Here is a 25,469-nt window from a genome sequence, read left to right as displayed (position 1 = left end):
TATCTTACCTTCTATTATAATGTTCATAAGTTCGTCATGTCGTATCAAGTGTCCCAACACTTTTCCCCTTCTGTTCTCAATAGTTCTAATAATTTGTTTCTTTTGCTTAACTCTAAGCAGGACCTCCTCATTGCTAATTCGATCCCTCCAGCAAATTTTCTCCATTCTTCTCCAGCACCATATTTCAAAGGCTCTAAGTTTATCCATTTTCTTTTAAGTTAATTTCCACGACTCACATCCATACAAAGCTATACTCCAGATATAAGTTTTATATTATATATGCACTAATATTTGTCTTATTGTTGCTTGTTATTTAATTTCATTGTTGCGCACAGCACTCTTTATACAGGCTATGTAAGGAATGCCGACATATGCTGAGTAAGAGCCTTTTTAGCGACTAGAATTTGTTTTTTATCATTAGCTGTTATAATGTCTATGTATGTTACTAAATAATTTTTCCTTATTTCTTTCTTTACTTCTTTCTTTCTTTCTTTATTTCTTTCTTCTTTTACATTTATAACTTTAACAGTAATAATTTTTAACAGTAATATGGTTAGTGTTTAGTGTATATAGTACATTACTGCAGCAGCCAGCAACTGAGGCATTGATAGACGAACGTGCAAATGTAGGGCGAGGCGTAGCCGAGGCACACATACGTAAGTCCATCAATGCCTAGTTGTGGCCAAGGCTTGTATAGTACTTTTCTCAAACAATGCGCGGAAATCAAAAACACAATTTTTCTTTTTAAGTAACAGTAATAATTTTTCACACGTCATAATGTTCCTTTGTTTTTTTTTTCAATAAACAGCTTTCTATTTGCAAACATTCTATTTGCAGTTCGAAATTTAAATAAAATCTTTTATTAGTTATCTCCTTAGTAGCCATGTTTCGAAGTAAAAGATCATTCCATTTTTAAATTACAGGACAGATATGAGTTTACATAGTAATTTATCTCGCCGCAAAACACGACAGATATGGATTTTCATACAATTGTCGGCCGCTGTCCGCATGTATCTGGCCAGTACGGCAATTTTGATTTATCTCGAAGAAGACTGTCAAAATAACGCTCACATTTCCAAGCATGTTTGAGAAAAAATTATATAACTTATATAATACTGAATTTGTATAAATGCATAATACTTGTTTCGTATGCAAATAGCGTGCATCGATTCAAGGGCTCGTGTTGCATTGCAGATACTGTGCATTGTTGAATTAGCATTGTTAATATGTTGACTGCTCCCGCTAATCCCTACACGTGAAATTCGAATAATATATAATAATTATATAACTCAGTGTCGGTCCCGGCATAGGATGGGCCACCCCTTCTTTTCCCGTGGGTGTCGTCAGAGGCGACTAAGGGAGCTTAAAGTCCAGGGATGGGCAGCAGCGTTCCTCTTAGAATCTCATCTGTAAAAGTCTAACTGCGATTGCCCACCCGCCTGCCAAGCGTGGCAACTACTGGCAAGACTCCCCTTATGGGGAATGCTTATGTTCAGCAGTGGACAGTTAATGGTTGAAATGATGATGATGATGATATGGATATTGTATCATATATTATAGCGTTATTTAGTTCCTAACTGGAGGGGGGATATTAGTAAAGGGGGTAAAGGCACGATTTAACTATACACAATGTAAACCTCCTTACGGTGGGAGGGAAGAGATAGGTAATAGTGTGGACTATCAGTCCATTTGCTAGCAATATATCCTATCAGGTCGATCTCCACGTAGTCTCCCTTGAAAACCATTACGCTAAATTCCAGGTGTATTCATCACGATGCGCTAACTGACACACTTTTTTATTCTCACATCCTTCACTGGTGCCTCGCAAGCGTATACCGTAGCGCAGTTGAGGTAACCATTCCGTTATCATTTATTAAAAATCTCCTCATGGTGTCTCATAGGAACTATCCTTTTTTTTATACAACTCAGAATGGCAAACAAGCTGACGGCCCACCCGATGAAAAGTGGTAACTGTCGCCTATAGACATGAGCAGTATCATGGACATAACAGAGTATACTGTTTCGCCCATGATGACCCCCCATGCGTTGCCATTCCTGAGGACTCAGATGTTATTCCTCTGTACCCTGTAAATTCACGCCAAATAATCCTTAAATTCTGGTAGTGACGACCTTTACTACTTTGCTAGTTTATACTTATAGTACAGACTGGGTTACCGTTGCATATTAATTCCTTAAAAGAGTTCAAAACTGGGGTTTCTCACAAAAAAGCTCACGTGACACCCCTAGTGTTGTTTGGGGGGAAAGGGATTGTTAGCAATGGAGTTTGACAGTTCCATTGCTAGCAATGTGCCCTATCAGGTCGACCTCCACGTGGTTCCCCCTGGAAACCGTCGTGAACAATTCTTGTTGAATTCGTCACGATGAGCTAACAGACCTGCTTCATCCTCACTTATCATCGTTCACTGGTGCCCCGCCGGTGTATACCGACAGCGCGGGTGGTTACCATTCTATTATCACCCATAAAAAAAAACCCCTAGTGTTGCAGGTGTCCATAGAATACAATGATCGTTTACGTTCAGACGAGCTGTATTCTTGTTTGCCACCTTTATTGTATAAAAAGAAAATTTAATCGATAGCTTAACCTGATACTTCCGTTCTAAATTCAAATATTTTATATTTTATTATTTTAGATACGCTTCTTTGCCACTTTTATGGTGTAATATAATTAAATTGTGTTCCACGAAAAAAAAATACAATTTCAAATCGACAACAGTTGTGGCAGATTTTGACAAATCGTTTCACAACTGATGGAATTATGAATATAAAAAAATATATAACCGAATTGAAAATTTTTTTTGAACTTGAAAAAAACTTGAGTTTGTACAATGGACAATGTATAGACATACTTAAATACATTTTTGATTATAAATATATATAAAGCACCCAGATAACCACAAACAAACATGTAATGAAGTTACTAGAAAATAAATAAATGAAAATGGGCCAGTACTCGTAAAGGATGATTGGCGAAAACGAAATCAGGTCAGCGGGTCAATGTCATTATAAGAATCCACCTGGAGTTAATTCTGGGGGTTTCTATGGGAACAGTACGGAGGTAATACTTGTAAGAAATGTAGCTCGTGATGACATCTCTATACTGTGTTACTAATAAACAAATAAATTGCTTTAACTAATAATTTAAATAACTTTTGCTCTGTTTGTTAGTCTGTTGATACAAAACTATAATTTTAAAATCAATTTTTATTAAAAAAAAAAACAAATTTTCTTGTCTTTGTTAAAAAAAAAATCAACTGAAATTTTAAAATCTTATAGGCGTTAAAATATTAAAAAAAAAATGATAATTCAAAAAAATTTATAATTTTTGTATGTACCAGCCACTAACTGACCTTTGCTGAACATAGACTACCCTATAAGGAGGGGTTTTGCCGGTAGTTGCCACGCTTGGCACGCAGGTTGGCAACCGCAGTCTTTTAATGATGTTTTAAGAGGGACGCTGCTACCCATCCCTCGACCTATACGCTCCCTCAGTCGTCTCTTACGACACCCACGGGAAAGGAATTGGTGGCCCATTCTATGCCGAGACCTACACGGCGATAATATAATTAATTAATTTTACATAAATAAAACTTATTGCCATCTGGTCCCGGCATAGAATAGACCACCCCTTCCTTTCCCGTGGGTATCGTAAGAGGAGACTAAGGGAAGACGAGGGATGGACAGCAGTGTCCCTCTTAAAGCATCTCTAAAGCCTAACTGCGGTTGCCAATCTGACAGCCAAGCGTGGCAACTACTAGCAAAACCCTTCAAGTGGGAGGCTTATGTTCAGCAGTGGACAGTTAATGATGATGATGATGAAAACTTATGTAGATTTTTATTTCATTCTCTTACTATTTTTTTTTATACAACTTAGAATGGCAAACAAGCTGACGGCCCACCTGATGTAAAATGGTAATCGTCGCCTATAAACATAAGCAGTACCATGGACATAACTGTTTCGCCCATGATACTACTTGTTTACTTACTATCGGAAGCTGAGGCAGCATTTGAAATTATGATGATACTGTCGCTGAACAAATGCTATCTATCACGCTAAATTCCATACGGGGTAGGCAGATAGAACCGAGACCCAAAAACTACAGATTTTAGTTTTGATTAAAGTTTAATAACGTTACGGAGTTGGAATTCGGGTGTCTTGAAATACAGTACTAATTATACATTGAAATTCTGTTGAATTTAATAGAATAGCTGCATAGTAACCAAGTTGTACAATTTATGTAGTAACAAGTTTAGTTCGCTAGAAACATACGCAGTGGGATCACTTCTCTGAAAATCTATTTTAAATTAGAGGTACAATTTGATGGAACGGCGAAATTTTTATTGTTCAAGTCCCATGTGAATTGATTTTCAAATTTCTTTAATTTAAAATTATTAAAAACTTAGTTTTACGATGGTTTATAAAACAGTCATCATAATCGTCGAATCAACCTTCTAACCCTTCTTTGCATGATGGTGGAAATTTCCATCATAACATTGAACGCCCAAAAATTATTTAAAAGAACATGTTCACTTTAAGTTGGTCGTGTCTGGATACCTTTTTAATGTCCATTGCAGAAAAATAAACATAACTGTCACATTTATTTTTTAACTATTTTTCCTTTAATTTTGAACATGAATTATAACATCTTGATTTATTTCACCAATAAAAAAAAATCATGCAAAGATGGGTTAACTGAATGAAACTATTGAACATATGCCTCCTTCATAGAGGAGCGTTTTGCTATTAGTTGCCACGCTTGGCAGACAAGTTGGAAATTTGCATTTAATCTTTGATAATGTTTTAAGAGGGATGTTGCTACCCATCCGTCTACCTTTAGTTCCCTTACGACAGCCACGGGAAAGGTAGGGGTGGCGTATTCATTCTATTTAATTGATTTTTCACGAAGTAACAGACAAAATGCTAGTTTTCAGTAATAAAACGTCATAATTTAATGATAAAATATATATATGTATAATCTATGGACTAATTTTGTTTATACTTATATTGTGACAATATACGTTTGTGTGGGTGGATGTCTGAATTTATTGTAGTAACTGAAACAAGCATTTACGATGAGACTCCGACCTTTACACAATTTTATTTAATATTTTTATACAGGGTAAAATAGAAATTATTAGAAACCATTATTATTATTAGTACCATGATTCAACTAGAAAAAATGTACATTACTCCCAAAGAAACATGGCTTTCTATACTTATTCGATGGCTGGACGTGGCATGTTACAAAATGTGTCTTTTGCGTACAATTTTTTTTTCCGTTTTTGTCGTTTTCTTGGTAATTACGTGAAAAAATATAGCGAAAACCGACATAAGTTTGTGGTTAGATAAGATTGAACGAAATTCTACCAAGTTGGGAAAAAGTTGTTGGCATTAGAGTAAAAATCGAAACTCAGATATGGCAACCCTGATGCGATCCTTTTTAACATGTCACCTAGGGAAATACTTCTTCATCATACTTTTGTATGTCGAATACAGACCTATTTTTATAGACGACCTCAAATGCATTGCAAGGATTCAATGGATGCTGGTGGCTTAGGACCGTTCCTTATGGCAGTCAATGGGAGAGGCCTATGTTCAGCAGTGGACAGGTAATGGTTGAGATGATGACGATGAAACCTTTATGATAATAATAATAAAGCCTTTATTCGCTGACCACAATTTTAAACTTACATACTACTTATTACTAAGCTAGCTTACTAGCAACCATTGTGTTGATCTGGTTGTCTGTCGACATAGGCCTCCCCCATTGCTTCCACTTCTCTCTATCTCTGGCTGACTTTCTCCAACCTTTAGGTAAATCGTCCTTCCATCTTTTGGTTTGCCCTCCTCGTTGTCTTTTCCCATTTCTAGGCCACCATCCTATTACATCTTTCGTCCATTTTTCTTTGTTAGTTCTCTTTGTATGTCCAGTGCAATTCCATTTGTGTTTTCTTATTTTTTGTAACACGTCACTGATCTTTGTTTTTGTTCTTATTTTTGAAGTTGGCCATCGATCACTTAGTCTGATGTTTAGCATACTTCGTTCCATGTTGCGCTGACAAACTATACTCAATGAAACCTTTACTATACTCCGTAATATTAAGTTTTTTTTTATACAACTTAGAATAGCAAATAAGCTGACGGCCCACCTGATGGAAAGTGGTAACCGTCGCCTATAGACATGAGCAGTACCATGGACATAACAGAGTATACTGTTTCGCCCATGATACCCCCCATGTGTTGCCATTCCTGAGGACTCAGGTGTTATTCCTCTGTACCCTGTAAATTCACGCCATATTCCACCCTTCAAACCGAAACACAGCCATGCAAACACAACTGTTTTACGGTTGAAACACGAATGGTAGAAGTATTATTAGTCGACGTAGAAGCGTCACCGGCACTCCTGAATATTATCAATTTACTTGTTGCGTAGTTTCTACCAAGAACGTAATACGTAATAAAAAACGTATACGTAAGGATGGACATGGAGAGGGGCATACAAAGGATGGCCCTATATTTGACGATCCAATAACATTCGTAGTATTCGTATTGAAAATGAGGATTAAAACAAAACGAAAAAGTTGTATTCTCAAACTTTTTACCAACTTCAAAAAAGGAAATACTCAATTTGAATAGTTCTATGTTTGTTATCTTATAACTTCGTCAGTTATATACCGACTTAGAAGATTCTTTTGTACCTGAAAGTATGAACTTACAGATTGGCTACATAGAAATTTTTATCAAAATCGGTTCAGCAGTTTAGTTTTTAAATGAAAATAACTGGTTTTACAACGATTGAAGTCAATGTTTTTTGTAAAATAGAATTTTTAATTGTTTATGTAGCACAGAATGGTGCTGGCTGTCCATCTGATGAAAAGTGTTAACCGTCCTTTATAAACACATTTATTACATATTCAAATATATTTCATATATTCTGAGATTAAGATTCAATTTAATCGCTTTTTATTTATACGTATTTAACATGATGGCCGTGTGGTCCCAGCATAGAATAGGCCACCCCTTCCTTTCCCGTGGTTGTCGTAAGAGTCGACTAAAAAGGGCGAGAGACGGGCAGCAGCGCCCTTCTTAAAACATCTCCAAAGCCTAACTGCGGTTGCCAATCTATCTGCCAAGCATGGCAACTACTGGTAGACCTCCCCCCCAAGGGGGAGGCTTATGTTCCACAGTGGACAATTAAAGGCTGATATGATAATGACGATAAAATACGACGTCTTTATCAATTCTGAACCAATTTCGATAATTCTTTTTTTAATATAAACAATCTTTTTTTTATACTACTTAGAATGGCAAACAAGCTGACGGCCCACCTGATGAAAAGTGGTAACCGTCGCCTATAGACATGAGCGGTACCACGGACATAACAGAGTATACTGTTTCGGCCATGATACCCCCCCATGCGTTGCCATTCCTGAGGACTCAGATGTTATTCCTCTGTGCCCAGTAAATTCACGCCATATCCTACTCTTCAAGCCGAAACACAGCCATGCAAACATAACTGCTTCACGGTTGAAACACGAATGGGACAGAGGTACTCAAGCAATCGACTTTTGTACAAAGTCTCCCTCTGGTGTGTGTTTTTTGTGTGTTTGTATTTTTACTGTTAATATACCTTACTAAAGAAAAACGTTTTCATAAATTCACCGTTACATCGTTATATTTTTCAATAAACGAGAAAATAAGCGTCGAAAATCACTTACGGCTACGCAGCGAAGCACGAACCTGCCCATTCGACCTTTGACTTAGGTATTCCCCAAAGTGTAATCTGGGTCAGAGAAACATTTTCGTCACAATCGATCGTGAGGAACTGGAGACGGTGATCTGGAGGGGCTCTGCATCCCCATATGTAGGTCAATGGGGCGTGCTTAATAGGAAAAAAATCCGCAACACTCCAAGCTTCAACACCGTCTATCTATTGATACTATTTAAACTCATATCGATTTATGACCTTCACCGCGCCGTCTGAAGTACGTAGGCTTCGACTTTCAAACGTGAGGGAATATTGTTCGTGAGAGTTGACGCGAACATTGGAAAACAAGCAATGGACACCAGCAGTATATTATTAAAAGGATTTTTTTTTATGTAACTTAGAATGGCAAACAAACTGACGGCCCACCTGATGGAAAGTGGTAACCGGCGCCTATAGACATGAGCAGTACCCATGGACATAACAGAGTGTACTGTTTCGCCCATGATACCCCCCATGCGTTGCCATTCCTGAGGACTCAGGTGTTATTCCTCTAGACCCTGTAAATTCACGCCATATCCCACCCTTCAAACTGAAACACAGCCATTTCCATCAGGTGGGCCGTCAGCTTGTTTGTCATTCTAAGTTGTATAAAAAAAAAATACAGTAGATCATCATATCAGCCATTAATTGCTCACTGCTGGACATAGGTCTTCCCCATAAAGGTAGGTTTTTACAGTAATTGACACTTCAAATTTCTTCCAAAAAAAAAGGCACTATTTACCTGCTAAAATTTTTTAAGTCCCGATAGTGTATTTAAAATACTGTAGTTTAGTTTCTTTTTTTTTTATTAAAATAGCTGGTTTGGCCATAATTGAAATCGGGTTTATTTTGTGAAACATAATATTAAATTTGTTATATAAAACCAAATCCACGCGAGGAAACCCAACGAACCTTTTATTTCCATATCTTAAACATTTGGATATCTAAGGTGCTATGTATTCTCGAGGCTTCAAGTTGGATTGCCAATTTATATTGATACCCTGTAATGTAGGCAGCTCTCGATAAATTTGCGCTGCCCATTCTCGGATACCATTATCGATCCAACTACAATATGGGATACATCGCGCTGAGTAGTGATTGACTTTACGCGGTCCAGAGAATGGGATAGATGCTTACATTCAGTACCAACCAAATGAAATAAACTGAAAGGTTTTTTTACGGAACGTCTTCAAAAAGATGTTCTCGGTTCCCTCTATAATAGTGTTCAATGCCCGTTTTAGGGGAGAGATTGTTAGTAATGGGGATATGAACCCTCATTCCTATATAACCTTATCCTTCCTGGAAACCATTGCAATTAATTTTTTTTTACTGTTAAGGAAGCAAACGAGCAGATGGACCACCTGATTCGAAAGCGGCTATTATCTCCTATGAACACTGCAACATAAGAGGAGTTGCTTGTACGTTGCCCGGCCTTTTAAATGTTTGTAGGCACTTTTTTTTAAATTTCCCCTATTATGCTATAAAGGGAAAACTGAAGACGGGATATATAGATACAACTGCTCATGCCTATAGGCGACGGTTACCACTTTCCATCAGGTGGGCCGTCAGCTTGTTTGCCATTCTAAGTTGTATAAAAAAAAAAAGAAAAAAACTGACCTGTCTTTGTTCGCACCATTTCATCCTTCACTAGTATCTGGCCTTAGTATGCCGAAAGTAAAAGCAGAGTTAGTATTTCATTATTTTAAAATAAGATAAATTTGTTTGCAACGAAGATTAGAGGCTGCGTTATTGTTTTATTTATATTGAACGGTATTTTCTTTAATTATTACGAATACACAACAGGTTCCCATTAATAAAATTAAAAACATTTATAGAAAACAATGGTAAGGCCTAGATTGACACACAGCATGGTTAAAGCAGTTGCCAAATTGTGTAGTTATAATAAACAAACAAGTAAAAATGTATAAAATATAGATATATCCAAGAGACTAGACGATTGTTTATAAAACATTTTTGAAGGCGTCACGGCGACACAAGTCGAAAAAATATATATTCAAAGTACAGGCTGCCTCTTCTACTGAAAACTATTGTGATTAATTCCTGAAAAATTCATCACAATGGGCCAACTGACCTGATTTCAACCTCATCTATCATTCACTGGTGCTCTGCCAGTATTTACTGATAGCACAGTCGGGGTTACCATTTCATTTTCATCCCCCAAAAAAATACTTTTATTTTTACTGAAATATATTATATGTCATTTTGCTGAAGTCCATATCACTGGTTACGTGATCAGAATGATTTTGTTTAATTCCTCTACGATTAGTATGTGTGGGCCAATATTTGAGGACTGGTTAACATTATTTATAATAGAAATTCTATTAACCTTCGATGTTAGTCATCAATCGCCGACCGTTATCCAGTCAACGCACATTTTCACTTACAAACTACAAACGTCATATAATTTTGCATTTCATTTATATTTATTTGGTAAAGTTCAAATTATATATCTACTATGAAGGTATTTTTAATGGGTACATGGCCTGCGTTATTGGGATTCGCTGGCGGGGCACCAGTAACCGATGATAGGTGAGAATGAAAGCAGATAAGTTAACCCAATGTGACGAAATCTATAAGAAGTAACCGCGATAGTTTCCAGGGGGAATTGCACTGAAGTCTACTTGGTAGGGTATATTGCTAGCAATAGGACTTTATTGCTAGCATATAGTTAGTATATTTACTATATTACAAACAAGGCATATTCACGTTTCAAATTAATTTACATCTACTTGGATTAATTTATTGCTACTGTTGATCGTTCACAGTCTCGGAATTAAACAAAATAATTTTAATCCATTAGCCATAAAGCAGAAAATATGAGACGACTTTTATTTGTATACTATTGTTTTTTTTATTCTTGTTTTGTATGCTACTGTGTGAGTCGCATGATTCTTTGAATAAATCATTTCTTTCTATAAAAATTAATTTGCAAATAGATAAAAAGCTATGACGTACGAGTGTACTTTAATTCATAAACGACGTGCGTAACCAAAAATCAATATTATGTCTCTAGCTACAATTCCAGACTGTCTATCACCGTTTAATAATACAGTAGCCAGTCATCGCGGCCATTTGCGCGGATTGATATAGAATCACTGTTGTTTCTCGTGTCAAAATCAATGATAAGGGCGTGATTTTCATATTTATTTCGAGAGTCCATTCAAGGAGAACTTTTAAAAGTCAGCGAGTAACACTTAAAAATTATTTCGCGCGCACTTAGAACAAGTTCGAGTCGTAGGTGTTTTTATTTATTCACCGCTTCACCTCTTTTTATAGGAAAAAGGTTTTAAGCCAAAACTTTTGAATAAATTCAGAGGCAAATCCTGTTAGTTTTCTTTTTTATCAATGCAGTGCTTAAATTTCTATTTGAACTGTATGACTGATAGACGTGGGCGGAAGAGATTAATATATAATAATATATTTGTAGTGGGTGTAAGAGGGACTTATGTCTCATTAGATAGATCTCTTTATTACTAACAACAATAAGACTTAAAATAAATAACAATAAAGAAAAAAATCAGTACATTTTGCTGGTATTAGAAACTAGGCATGGGTGTCTGTCCTGAGTAATATAATATGGATACCGATCCGATATCTATACATTGGGTCCTCCGAATATTGATTGCGAAAAAAAAATCACCCATTACGATATCTCCCTATATATATTTTTTTATACAACTTAGAATGGCAAACAAGCTGATGGCCCACCTGATGGAAAGTGGTAACCATCGCCTATAGACATGAGCAGTACCATGGACATACTGATATATGATATGATAGAGTATACTGTTTCGCTCATGATATCCTCTATGCGTTGCCATTCCTGAGGACTCAGGTGTTATCCCTTGTACCCTGTAAATTCACGCCATATCCCACCCTTCAAACCGAAACACAGCTATGCAAACACAACTGCTTTACGGTTGAAACACGAACGGGACAGAGGTACCCAAGCAACTGAACCGCTTGTACTTTCGTACAAAGTCTCCCTCTGGTAAAAGGTCGGATATCTATTTTCGAATATGTTAAAAGTCTGTTATCCAATATTATTTTTTCGATAACAGACTTTTAACATATTCGTTATTGGACCAGTATATATATAGATATTGTAACTAAAACACATATATATTGCTATATATTACCTAATGCTATCAGGAGCCGCCTCAGCTGTTGCTATATATGCAACCAGCCTCCACCGAGATGCATCTATACAGCGGTGATTTTCAGGCGGTCCCTTAACTCATTATAACGTGAGCATTCGTGCGGGTTGCCAATACCTAAATTTCGGATATGAGACTTAATACATTGAATAAAATAAAAAACAAAAAACATTAAATTTTTTTACTAGGTATTATTTAGTTTATCTTTAATTGTACGGTTATTACCCTTATACATTCTACAGTTTTCTTTCAGCTTCTCAAAGGTTGACTGTAAGAGATCCCTTTATGGGATAAGTCCGCCATTGTATATTAAATCATTTACCAGTGTTTAATTTGAGTTATGTACAATAAAGATTTTACAATACAATACAATACAACATTGCTATTTGTATTATATTTAAATCGAAACTGTGGTAAACGGTGTTGGTGGCAAATTTACTCAATATTTTCTTTGATTAATAAAATATTATGTATTATTTTTTATTTTGTCACTGGTAGTTTACCCAAATAAATGAAAAAAAATTATTAAACCTTATTACACCTAGATAGTGTAAATACTGGATTTACTACCATATGGTCTTATCTACGAGTCGACCGTAGATAGGAACAACAGAAAAAATTTTACATTGTAACGTAAACGCCTGACGTCTGTGTCGGACACTATCGGTAGAATTTGCTATTAATTTTAAACAGGCGTCTTTGGAATTACATAAAACTAGTTTTTACTCGCAATTTCGCTCCAGTGACATGAATCTATTGACTAACCGAGATAAAAAGTATCTCATATCCTAACCCATTTTATATATAAAATGAAATTAGCTATACAATTAGATTATACCTGTAGAAGTGTAGATGTGGGCTTGATGATATTTATTATAGATTCAGAAGGAGTGGAAGAAAGATTTAGTACGAAATTGTGTAATGAATAATATTTACAGTAAATAAATCCAGATATAATAAGTCGTGATACAATTTTTTTTATACAACTTATAACGGCAAACAAGCTGACGGTACACCTGATGGAAAGTGGTAACCGTCGCCTATAGACATGAGCAGTACCATGGACATAACAGAGTATACTGTTTCGCCCATGATACCCCCCAAGCGTTGCCATTTCTGAGGACTCAGGTGTTATTCCTCTGTACCCAGTAAATTCACGCTATATCCCACCCTTCAAACCGAAACATAGCCATGCAAACACAACTGCTTCACGGTTGAAACACGAATGGGACAGAGGTACCCAAGCAATCGACTTTTGTACAAAGTCTCCCTCTGGTAAATATTGTTCGGTAAAATTGCTAAGACGAGAAGATTGTCACGAACGTCACTATTTATTTTTCTACAACTACGTAAATTTGAAAATGGTTGGTAGCCTACATACCCTAATTCAGTACATATATAGCTAGTGCTTAATAGAAATAGGCTAATTATGTTAATCGACAACATAAAATGGTCTGCTCGCGCCAGCCAGCCAATAAATAATTAATCTTCCGCAAAATGAGATCCCATTTAATTAATGCCCATTTACGTCGGATCTTTCGTGCTTACGTTAAACACACACAAATGGGGCTACACGGGCCATAACTTGCTTAGTTGAACCCGCCACACTATAAATTATACCTACACATCTCATTATATATGTCAAGAGACGTAATGGTTACCGACATAGAAGAGACAAGAATGTCCGACGCGACATAGACAACGTATTGTTCCGAAAAGAAATGTTTATTTTTTATACCAATGTGGTGGCAAACAAGCATTCGGCTCTTTGATGGTAAGCGATTATTGTAGTCTAAGAATGCCAGCAATACCAGCGGTATTACGCGCGCGTTGCCCTGAAGAAATCTCTTTACCTCTTCTTTGAAGAACCTTATGCTGTAGTCTCTTGGAAAAATTTCGACAGGGAGCTCATTTCATAACTTGAACTTACGTCTTAAAACCCCGCTTTAAGTGATACCTCTATACATCTAAGCTATAAGGTATAGAGATGAACACGTTGTCGAGCTGTACAATAGGAGAGAATGGCCGTGGGCATCATACTAAATAATTCCTCTGAGCAAAGTAGGTGTCGTAAGAGGCGACTAAGTACCTAAGAACTTAATAATAGAGGGATAGGCAACAGCGTCCTTCTTAAAACATCACCAAAAGCTAAACTGCGGAAGCCAATCCGCATACCAAGCGTGGCAACTACTAACCCCCCTTTATGGGAAAATCTATCTTCAATAATGGCCAATTAACGGCTGATATGACGATTTTGATGAGACATAAAAAAGATATAACCAAATTAAAAATCCCCTCCTTCTTGGAAGTCAATTGAAAATACTACATATACAATACATACCTATATATTTACATATCATCATCATCTGATGATGATGATATAATTATAATTATTCTAATTATATTTTTTTTATACAACTTAGAATGGCAAACAAGCTGACGGCCCACCTGATGGAAAGTGGTAACCGTCGCCTATAGACATGAGCAGTACCATGGACATAACAGAGTATACTGTTTCGCCCATGATACCCCCATGCGTTGCCATTCCTGAGGACTCAGGTGTTATTCCTCTGTACCCAGTAAATTCACGCCATATCCCACCCTTCAAACCACAACACAGCCATGCAAACACAACTGCTTCATGGTTGAAACACGAATCGGACAGTGGTACCCAAACAATCGACTTTTGTACAAAGTCTCCCTCTGGTATATATATATGTAAAGTTTATGTAAAGTTCAAGTATTGCTTTATTTTCCCTCTATTCAATAATGCACCGCGTACGTATTTCTCAGTTTACCCAATGGTTGACTGGTAGAGAACACCGTCCGGTGTTAAGTACGCCAAATGAATAGAATTTTACTGTGCATTAATAAATAAATAAAAAAAGAAATATAATGTAAAAATTATACGTCATATAAAAGTGATCGTTTCCATCGGCTTTTCTACTTTTGAAATCCACAAGTACGAAGTAGCAGGAAATAAGCTAGTAAGGGGATAATTGTATCAGTGTATTCCAGGTTTGCCTTGTGAAAATGGCGCCTTGGACATCAGTCTCCTAGAAAATTGCACTTTATCCTCGCCTATCAACCCTCACTTGTGCCGTATGTCGCTTAAACCAATAGCGCAAGCGCGGTTACCATTCCATTTCCCTCCACAAAACAACATTATAGAAAATAGAAAATTGTAAAGAATATTGGACCGAATGGCTTGCATTATTTTATTTGTGAACTTAACACTACACTGCTAATATATCAGTCGTTAACTGTCCACTACTGGACATACGTCTTTCCCATAAAAAAAGTTTCGCCAATAGTTTCCACGCTTGGCAAGCGGGTTGGTAACCGCAGTTAGGCTTTTAGAGATGTTTCAAAAGTTCATAATCCGATTGAAATAAAACAAACACTAAATGTTAAGTGGAGCAAACCGGAACGCACTAGTGAAAACTGCATTCAAATCGGTGATCCGTTTCTGTGATTAGCGTGTATAAACGTACAGATAAATTGCGTTCTTAAAGTCTTATAATAGTTTTTCCTATATATCTTCCATGTACAGACAGCGACCAGTTACGATTTTATTATATGTATTAATTGATTATAGAAGCCTTTTTGAACTTCGATAGAAAATTCAAATTTTTCTACTCTATAGTCCTCGTATGAACATGGCGTGAACGCTCTTATCAAATATTTTATAAAGGAATTGTTAGTAATGGAGTTTGAGAATCCCATTGCTAGCAATATACCCAACCAGGTCGACCTCCTCGCGGATCACCCTGGAAACTATCATGGTTAATTCCTGATGAATTCATCATGATGGGCTAACTGGCCTGTTTTCATTCTCATCTATCACCCTTCACTGGTACTCCGCCAGCGTATCCCGTCAGCGCAGGCGGGGTTACCATACCATTTTCACCTATAAAAATAAAAATAAAAATTTTAATACCTTGTTCTTAGGCTCGTATCATACATACATACATACATATCTGTCACGCCTGTCTCCCATTAGGGTAAGCAGAAACAATGGAACGCCAAATGCTTCGATTCAAACAAACCTCTTTCGCTTTTATCATATAGTAAGTAATTAAGGTAGTAAGGGTCATAGAGTAAGCAATGGGAACTGAGCACAAGAAGCCTCTTTTCTGTCCTTACCCTACATAAAGCTCTTTAACAGTGTCAAGTTTATATCATTATTCAAGCAAGCTAACTCAAAAACTCGTGACGAGACACCAAAATACAAATTACATATTCCACTGGCGTTGACATAATGAAACATTAAACTTTACACCACTTCAACATAACCTTGACCTTGTTCTCGCCGTTTCACCGGAAATTACAGTAAATTTTTGACGAATCCCTGCCTGCTTGCTATTAATTTTGGCAGTTCAAAATGTCATGCAAACTTCCTACTTGATAGAAAGTAATAACTGTCACCTATTGGCATCAACTGGACTATGGCCATGAGAATACTGTGTCGCTCATGATTCGCCTCGTGTTTTACCCTTCTTCAACTTTAAGGTATCCTAGTACTATGAAATTTGAATGCTGTAATATCCTTTCAAACCGACACGCACTTATGCAAGCACGACTGCTTACTGACTTGGGGGGGGGGGGGGATGGGATTGTTGCTAATGGGATCTAACTGATCCATTGCTAGCAATTCTATCAGGTACTTTTACGCGGTTCCCCCTTGAAACAAGGGTTCCTAATGGAATCCATCATAATGGGCTAACTGACCTGTTTTCATCGTCACCTATCATCCCTCACTGGTGCCCTGCCAGCGTATACCGATAGCGTAGGCGGGGTTACCATTCCATTATCACCCATTAAAAAAACTGCTCGACTTTGTGTTCCACAAAAAACGAATTTTAATTATGGTAAAACCAGTTATTTTGATTTAAAAACTAGTAAACTAATAAACCAATAAAATATAATAAATAAAAAAAAGATAAAGTGTCTCTAAGACCAATCTGTAAGTTCATTCTTTCAGATAAAAAAAGAATTTTTCAAATCGATTTACAACTGACGGAGTTATCAAGTAATAATTATTAAAAAAAAAAACTAACTTATGAACCTCTTTCCTTTTGTAGTCGGTTGATAAGTAGATAAGTTATGAACAAATGACGTGCACGTGTGTAGTGCTGGCCTCACCTTGACCTCATTGCGAATATGTAGTTACATGCTCGTATTTTTGGTACGAACACATATGTTAGGAAAAGTGCCACTTGAAAATTAGCACAATGAAAACGTTTTTTTTTATGTAACTCAGAATGGCAAACAAACTGACGGCCCACCTGATGGACAGTGGTAACCGGCGCCTATAGTCATGAGTAGTACCATGGACATAACAGAGTATACTGTTTCGCCCATGATACCCCCCATGCGTTGCCATTTCTGAGGATTTAGGTGTTATTCGTCTGTACCCTGTAAATTCACTGCCATATCTCACCCTTCAAACCGAAACACAGCCATGCGAACACAACTGCTTCAGGATAGAGTCACGAATTGAACAGAGGTGCCCAAGCAAACGAATTTTGAACAAAGTCTCCTTCTAGTGTATGCTGGATACTTTATTAACATTTATAATAAAATTTATTTTAGATTACCAAAGCGATAGGACCGCCTTTTTTACCTTTATGTATATATTTTAATCTATATTTCACATGAATTTTCTAATTGTCATTGTATATTTTTATGTTTTTGGTGGAATAAAGAGTTAAATAAATAAATAAATAATATAATCCATGAAATAGGCATCTTAGGTATCGTGGAATTGTTACGGGCCACAAGCCATTTATAATGAGGTCCTCGAGGAAGCACTTCATTCCACCATCGCGTTCACTTTCACCTTTTTTTTTGGTAATTACATAATTTTATTCAGAAACAATTTTTTTTTGGGTCGAACAAGGAATGGCGTGAATAATGAACGGTCCCCCTGAAAACCATGGAAATCTAGTCGAATTTGTCACGACGGGTCAACTGACCTACTTTCATCCTCGCTGATGCCATATAAGTGTATACTGATATCTCAAGCGGGATTACTATACCATTTTCACCCATAAAAGACTGTCTTTTTTTTTAATGGATGATACTGGAATGATAACCCCGCCTGAGCTATAGGTATACACTAGCGGGGTACCAGTGAGAGATAATTGGTGAGGATGAAAAGGCGGATCAGTTAGCCCATCGTGACTAATTCAACGATAAATTAGTCACGATAGTTTCCAGGGGTAACCGCATGGAGGTCGACCTGATAAGGTATATTGAAAGCAATGGGGACTAAAAAACTAACTAAAACCATTACTAACAATCCCTTCCCCCCATAAAAGGCAGTCAGATCAGTTGATCGATTACGACGAATCCATTATGAATTCAAAAGAGACCGCGTGAAGTTTCACTTAATAAGGAATATACTGGGGGGAGAATTGTTAGTAATGTGGACTACCAGTCCCATTGCTAGCAATATACCCCGTCAGGTCGACCTCCACGTGGTCCTAGAAACCATCGTGCTGAATTCCAGGTGTATTCATCACGACGGGCTAACTAACTTGCCTCTTCATTCTCTCCTATAATGCCTCACTGGTGCCCTGCCAGCGTACACCGTTAGTGCAGGCGGGGTTCACATACCATTATCATCTATTAAAAAAATAAGGTATACTAGCAATGAGTCCACAGAATTACTAAAAAAAAAATAGTTAAATTAAGTAAGTGTTGTACATACCTCGCAGAACCACATTCCGGAATGGCAAAATCTTTAATTACTACATTTTTGTATCAATAATTCCCTTTATGAAAATAGACTAATAAGATATTATGTATTATCTATTTATGTATCAATGTTCTAAGTATGTGAGGTATTTTATAAAATTAGGGTATGATGAGGCTGACATATCCTTATAGGATAAAAGCTTCTAAATAAAAAAGTTAAAAAAAAAAGTGTTGTATATACGGATCGACGTATATCGTCGTATGGTCCCGGCATAGAATAGGCCACCCCTTCCTTTCCCGTGGGTGTCGTAAGAGGCGTCAAATCGGCGATCATCAAAACCTAAATGCGGCTGCAATCTGCCTGTCAAGCGTGGCAACTATCGACAAAGCCCAAAATAGGGGGAGGCCTATGTCCAGCAGTGGACTGTTAACAACATACACGCATAAAAGACTTCAATAGACTTGTTGTCATGAAAATAAATGAAAATAAGCTGAGACAAGGGTGTATGTAACAAGCGAAGACATTTCCTCAGTGGTAAATGGATATATTATTTTAATTATAATGAATTTAATAAATTCATGGAAATATAGCGGCATCAAACGCGTTGTTGGCCTTTATGAATCCCAGTTCGTAAATTATAATCGTGTAATTATGTAAGGATGTCACACGAGCCTTGTGTATGTCGCGGGGCAATGAGGATATTAGGAATTTCATGGAATATCCCTTGAGGTAACACGATAACGTGGAAAATATCAAATAATCTACTATATTTTTAACGTTACATTATTTGATTACAGTTTCATATATCTAATCTTTTTAATATATATTTTTTTTTACAAATGCGACAATTTTTAATGGATGGATGGTTGTTACTCTTTCGCGCCTAAGATAATGGACGGATTTGAATGAAATTTGGTACACGGGTATCCTAACTTAGGATATGGGACATTTTATATACTCTTTCACGTTTGCAAAGCCGCGGTATAAAGCTAGTATTACATATTTTTTATTCTTTTTAGAGTTTCGTACCTCTAAAGGAAAAAACGGAACCCTTATAGGATGACTTTGTTGTCCGTAAGTCCATCCGTTTGTCAATCTCTCAAGACCCTTTTTCTTAGGAACGTGTGGAGGTATCAAATTGAAATTAATATTATATATAGGTCTGCAATCTCTTAAAGCATTAAAAATGTTTTAAGTCGACGAAATCAAAAGATACGGCATTTATATCGCATATTTTGACATTCGCAAAGGGAATCAAAATCTATAGGGCACTTCCCGTTGACCTAGAATCATGAAATTTGGCAAGAAACAACGTCGTGTAGCACAAGTAAAGGAAAAAATGCGAAAACCGTACATGTGTAGTTATTTTCTAAATTTTTTTTTTAATTTCATGTTTTTATACGGAATCTTTGTTGCGTGAGTCCGACTCACACTTGACCGGCGTTATTTTTTATTCTCTATTATACACAATATATATTAGGTTAAGAATAATTAATTTTAAATGTAATGTACAATGGCAAGTTTATTTCTAATAAATTTATTTCTAAAAAAATCTAGTGATATGATAAAATACTTACACTAATACGTCATTTTACTAAACTAAATAAAATAAAAAGGTGTTATAATTTTCTAATATCATTGTTTACGAACCAAATTTATTTAGAGCAAAATTCTCAAAATTCCAAACCGTGCAGTTTCTAACCAGAATTCTCTCCGCAACTACAATGATTCCCTTTTCCCCACATAAATCTTTCATTCCTTTTCTATCAACTTCCTTTACTCATTTTAAAATTCTCCCTCCTCTTTCTACGATACTTTCCTCTATGGCGTATATCACCAATTGACGGATATCACCAAAAATACCTAGTAAGGGGAATGGATTTTTATTAATGCAGATTACCAGTTCCATTGCTAGTAATATACCTTGTCAGGTCGACCTCCACGTCTCTCCCCCTTCGGAAACTATCGTGTTGAATTCCGGGCGTATTAATCACGATGGGCTAACAGACCTGCCTTTTCATTCTCACATATTATCCCTCACTGGTGCCCCGCCATCGTATAGCGTTAGCGCAGGCGGGGTTACCGTTTTATTATCATCCATTTAAAAAAAAAGTCAAGCGGGCGGCCGGACGTAAAATTAAAAGCTAGAAACATAGGTAATATGGATAAAAACATATTACGTCCACATCAAATATTAATATAATTGGAGTAAGGGCAAGGAGACGATGATGACTTACATCTTCAATGATTACACGATCTCTAGGCATTTCTCGAAATGCCTAATATCCGCAATTCCCTGCTACATATCTATATAGAGCTGCTAGATTTAACACGTGTTTTATGTAGGGATGGGGATACCAAATTACGATCGTTGGAAATGTGCCAAGCGAGCTTTATTGAGACGGAACAAGTATTAAATTGCGTGGTTGTACAATACGTAATCTCATATTTAGATTGAGTACCTGATTGATCTTAGAATCAAGGAGCACTTATCAGATCAGCTTAGTAGAGTGAGACGGTAGACGCCGGTATATCGCATGCATTACCATTTTTTTTTATGGGTGATTATGATATGGTAACACCGCCTGCGCTAACGGGATACGCTGGCGGAGCACCAGTGAAGGGTGATAGATGAGAATGAAAACAGGCCAGTTAGACCATCATGATGAATTCATCGGGAATTAACCATGATAGTTTCCAGGAAAAACCGCTAGGAGGTCGACCTGGTTGGGTATATTGCTAGCAATGGGATTCTCAGCCTTCATTACTAACAATGCCTTTCCCTTCTGCATTACCATATTGTTCCAGCATAAAATAAACCATCCCTTCCTTTCTCGTGGATGTCATAAGAAACGACTAAGGAAATTTAACGGCCGTAAGGCAGCAGCGTCTCTTTTAAAGTATTATCAAAGCCTAGCTACGGTCGGACTTGAGCTTCGTACAGTTGCATACGATATACATCATCATATGAATCGTTAACTGTCCACTGCTGGACGTAGGCCTCCCCTTAATATAGGGGTTTCCCAGTAATAGCCACTTTTGGCAGGCGGATTGGCAACCGCAGTTATGCCTTGGTGATGTTTTAAAAGGGGCGTTGCTGCCCATTCCTCGACTAATAAGTTCCCTTAGTCGTCTCTTCAACACCCATGAGAAAGGAAGGGGGGACCTATTCCCTATGCAAAGACAATACGCAAATATATATCACAACTATAGATAAATAGATAGTACTCTTTATTGTTTCCTCCAAAAGATTACAATAGTAAACTTATTATAAATAATAATTACAAGAAATAATCACAGTGAGAAAACAATAGGCGACCTTATCGCTAAGAGCGATCTCTTCCAGGCAAGCTTTGGATGGAGAGGAGTAATTATAAACAATTTGGTGGGAGGCGCGATGAAAAATTCTGTTAGTTCTAAATATGGGAGATGTGATACATATAATAATATAACACCCAATATTCTTCTAGATTATACTACAAAATCCTTATAGTTGTATATACTACTTTGGTGGCAAACATACGGCCCGTCCAATAAACGGGAATACCGTAATCTATAGACGCTTCTAATACCAGGGATGACGCGCACGTTGCCGACCCTTAAGTAATCTTAATACGTCCTTTTTGAAGAACCCCATGCTGTAGTCTTTAGGGAAAGCCTCAGCAGGAAGATCAAATCCACAACTCGACTGAATGAAGAAAGATAGGCAATCATTCTTATAGGGAACATGCCTTATTCGAGTTTTGCCAGTAGTTGCTAAGCTCGGCAGAACGATTGGAGACCAAAGTTAGGCTTTAGAGATGCTTATCTAATAATAAACAAATTATGATAAAGTTAATAACATGTGCTAAATGATAAACATCAACATTTCATGTAAATAACAATTATAAAACCATGCAATACTTCTATTATATGAGGGAGACTAAGTGCAAAATCCTTGGATACCTATGTCCCATTCGTGTTTCTACCGTGAAGCAGTTGTGTTTGCATGGTTGTGTTTCGGTTTGAAGGGCGTGAATTTACAGGGTACAGAGGAATAACACCTAAGTCCTCAGGAATGGCAACGCATGGGGAGTATCATGTGCGAAACAGTATACTCTGTCATGTCCATGGTACTGCTCATGTCTATAGGCGACGGTTACCACTTTCCATCAGGTGGGCCGCTAGCTTTTTTGCCATTCTAAGTTGTATAAAAAAAAATTTACTGTCCACTACTGAACTTAAGCCTCCCTCTTGGGGAGTTTGGCCAGTAGTTGATATGCTCGGTAGAAGAATTGGCAACCGAAGTTAGGTTTTAGACGTGTTTTAAGAGGGACGCTGCTGCCCATCCGTCGCCCTCCCTTAGTCGCCTCTTACGACACCCACGAGAAAGGAAAGGGGTGGCCCATTCTATGCCGGGATTACACGGTGAGGGATAACAGTAGTAACCATAATTTTTGGTGATTGCTTGATGATGATGATGATGCTGATGATGATGATGATGATGACGACGATGTTGTTACTTTATACAACTTTTTTTATGCCATTTTTTTATGTCAAAAGGGGGGTAAAGAGGTTCTTCAGGGTCGACAACGCGCGCGTTATACCTCTGGTATTGCAGGCGTTCATAGGCTACGGTAACCGCTTACCATCAGGTGGGCCGTATGCTTGTTTGCCACCTCAGTGTATAAAAAAAAATTGCGTAGGCTAACGATAAACAATTATAAAATCCACTGCGTTATATTACTTAGAATGATTGTATTGTATATTTATATAATGGCTTTCTTTCTAATGAATAAGTCGTAGGCGAGCGTCAAGCCCAGACGACGGCCGAGCTCTTCGTACATTGTACGAGTATAATTATGTACAGACCTTGCGCAGAGCGCGGAACTTTTATATTAGTTATTTTTTTTTTTTTTTTTATTAACGCTTTTTCTTCTCTAAAATTAGAACAGAATTTTTTTATTTAATATAAAGGACCTGTTAAATTTAGATTTTTTTCGTCTGCATTATGCTTGCAAATTGAATTTTTATTATATTTTTATTCTTAATTATTAATTAATTGATTTTTTATTTTATTTTCTAAAATAAAATTTTATTATAAACATACACTAGAAGGAGACTTTGTACAAAAGTCATTTGCTTGGGCACCTCTGTCCTACTCGTGGCTCTACCCTGAAGCAGTTGTGTTCGCATGGCTGTGTTTCGCTTTGAAGGGTGAGATATGGCAGTGAATTTACAGGATACAGAGGAATAACACCTGAGTCCTCAGGAATGGCAACGCATGGGGGGTATCATGGGCGAAATAGTATACTCTGTCATGTCGATAGTACTGCTCATGTCTATAGGCGACGGATACCACTTTCCATCAGATGGGCCGTCAGCTTGTTTGCCATTTTATGTTGCATAAAAAAATTTAATTTTATCATTTATGCTTTGTTGACATTATTTACAAAATCTATTCGCTTAACTTATAATAACGAAAAACCATAAATTTTAATATTACTTAAAATAATTTATTAAAGTAACATCGATTCCTATAAAAGCTCGTACTTGTAGAGACTAGTTTAATGGACAGCGTCCCTCTTAAAATATCACCAAAGGTCTAACTGTGATTGTAACACGCCTGCCAAGCGTGACAACTACTGGCAAAGGGCCTCCCCTATAAATGGGGCCTTTTAGGGGTAGTAAAGGGTAGAAATATTCATTAGTGGACAGTTAACAGCTTATATTATGAATAAACACCTTCCACAAAAAATGTTGATTATCTGTCACGCCTGTCTCCCATTAGGGTAGGCAGAAACAATGGAACGCCAAATGCTTCGATTCAAACAAACCTCTTTCGCTTCTTCCACATTCATCAATCTTTCCATACACGGTCGCCGGTTACGGGTACTTTTAATTTGGCCCTTCTGCAGCACGTCGCCTATTTGGTCGACATACGTCCGTCTAGGGCGGTCCCTACCGACATCTCCATTCATTCTTGCTCGATAAATCTCTTTCGTCATTCTTCTTTCATCCGTCCTCTCCAAATGACCAAACCAACTATATATCTATCTTTCTCAAGAAATAAGCTATTAGATAAAGAAAGAAAAACGTCTCAAATCCTAGTTCAAATCAGATTAGTGCGTACAAACAAACAAATAATATCTTTATTTATTAGTAAAGATAAAGGTTGACATTACGAATGTCTAACAATATATGTTTTTTTTATTTCACAGAAGCTCTAAAACTGTACGGAGACAGACTGACAGAATGGGAGAGGAATGAAATCAGAAAATATCCCGAGGTGTGGTTTCTGGGCCTGGAGGCGAACAAGATCCAAGCGAAGTCGAATCTACCAAATAACTGCGGTTTCGACGACGAATACGGCAGTTACAATAAAGTAAGACATTTATATATATATGTATATGTGAAACCAGAGGGAGACTTTGTACAAAAGTCATTTGCTTGGGCACCTACGTATTTGACGGTTGAGTGCATAAATTTGTTATTCACAAATTATTGACATATTAAACATTTTCTAAACACTAGCCTGCTATGAATTGAGAAAAATAGCAACTGATGGTATATCTTTCGCCCTCTTTTTATGGATTATATTTGCATAAGAAGAAACGAGGCAACCATATGATTTACAGTTTTTATTTTATCATTCCTTCTATGTAATTCCTTGTTCTTAGTATTGACCTGTATAAACTGTGATAGCTACATAATGTCAAAAGAAATGTCATAGTAAATTTTCAAGTATATCGGTGGAAGTTTTATCGTGATCCTGATAGTCAGGCTTCCCCGCGAAAGTTCATTAGACGCGGGCGGGTGTTACCCTTATAACTTCATAAGTTT

General features: G+C 37.0%; 1 protein-coding gene across 2 annotated transcripts in view; it reads left to right on the top strand.

Moving 5' to 3' along the window:
- LOC113514590 (dual specificity tyrosine-phosphorylation-regulated kinase 2) overlaps nt 1-25,469 on the top strand; it is a 101,588-nt gene that overhangs the window by 43,403 nt on the left and 32,716 nt on the right. For both annotated transcript variants that reach the window (XM_052901940.1, XM_052901939.1), the window contains exon 3: nt 24,848-25,011. In XM_052901940.1, the coding sequence (XP_052757900.1) occupies nt 24,848-25,011 (164 nt within the window). The remainder of the gene's footprint in view (nt 1-24,847; nt 25,012-25,469) is intronic.

The sequence above is a fragment of the Galleria mellonella genome, unplaced genomic scaffold, assembly GCF_026898425.1.
Source record: "Galleria mellonella isolate WM207_F2 unplaced genomic scaffold, CSIRO_AGI_GalMel_v1 utg83, whole genome shotgun sequence".
Lineage (NCBI taxonomy): Eukaryota > Metazoa > Arthropoda > Insecta > Lepidoptera > Pyralidae > Galleria > Galleria mellonella.
The sequence above is the reverse complement of the archived record's forward strand: the minus strand, read 5'-3'. Positions and strand labels throughout refer to the sequence as shown.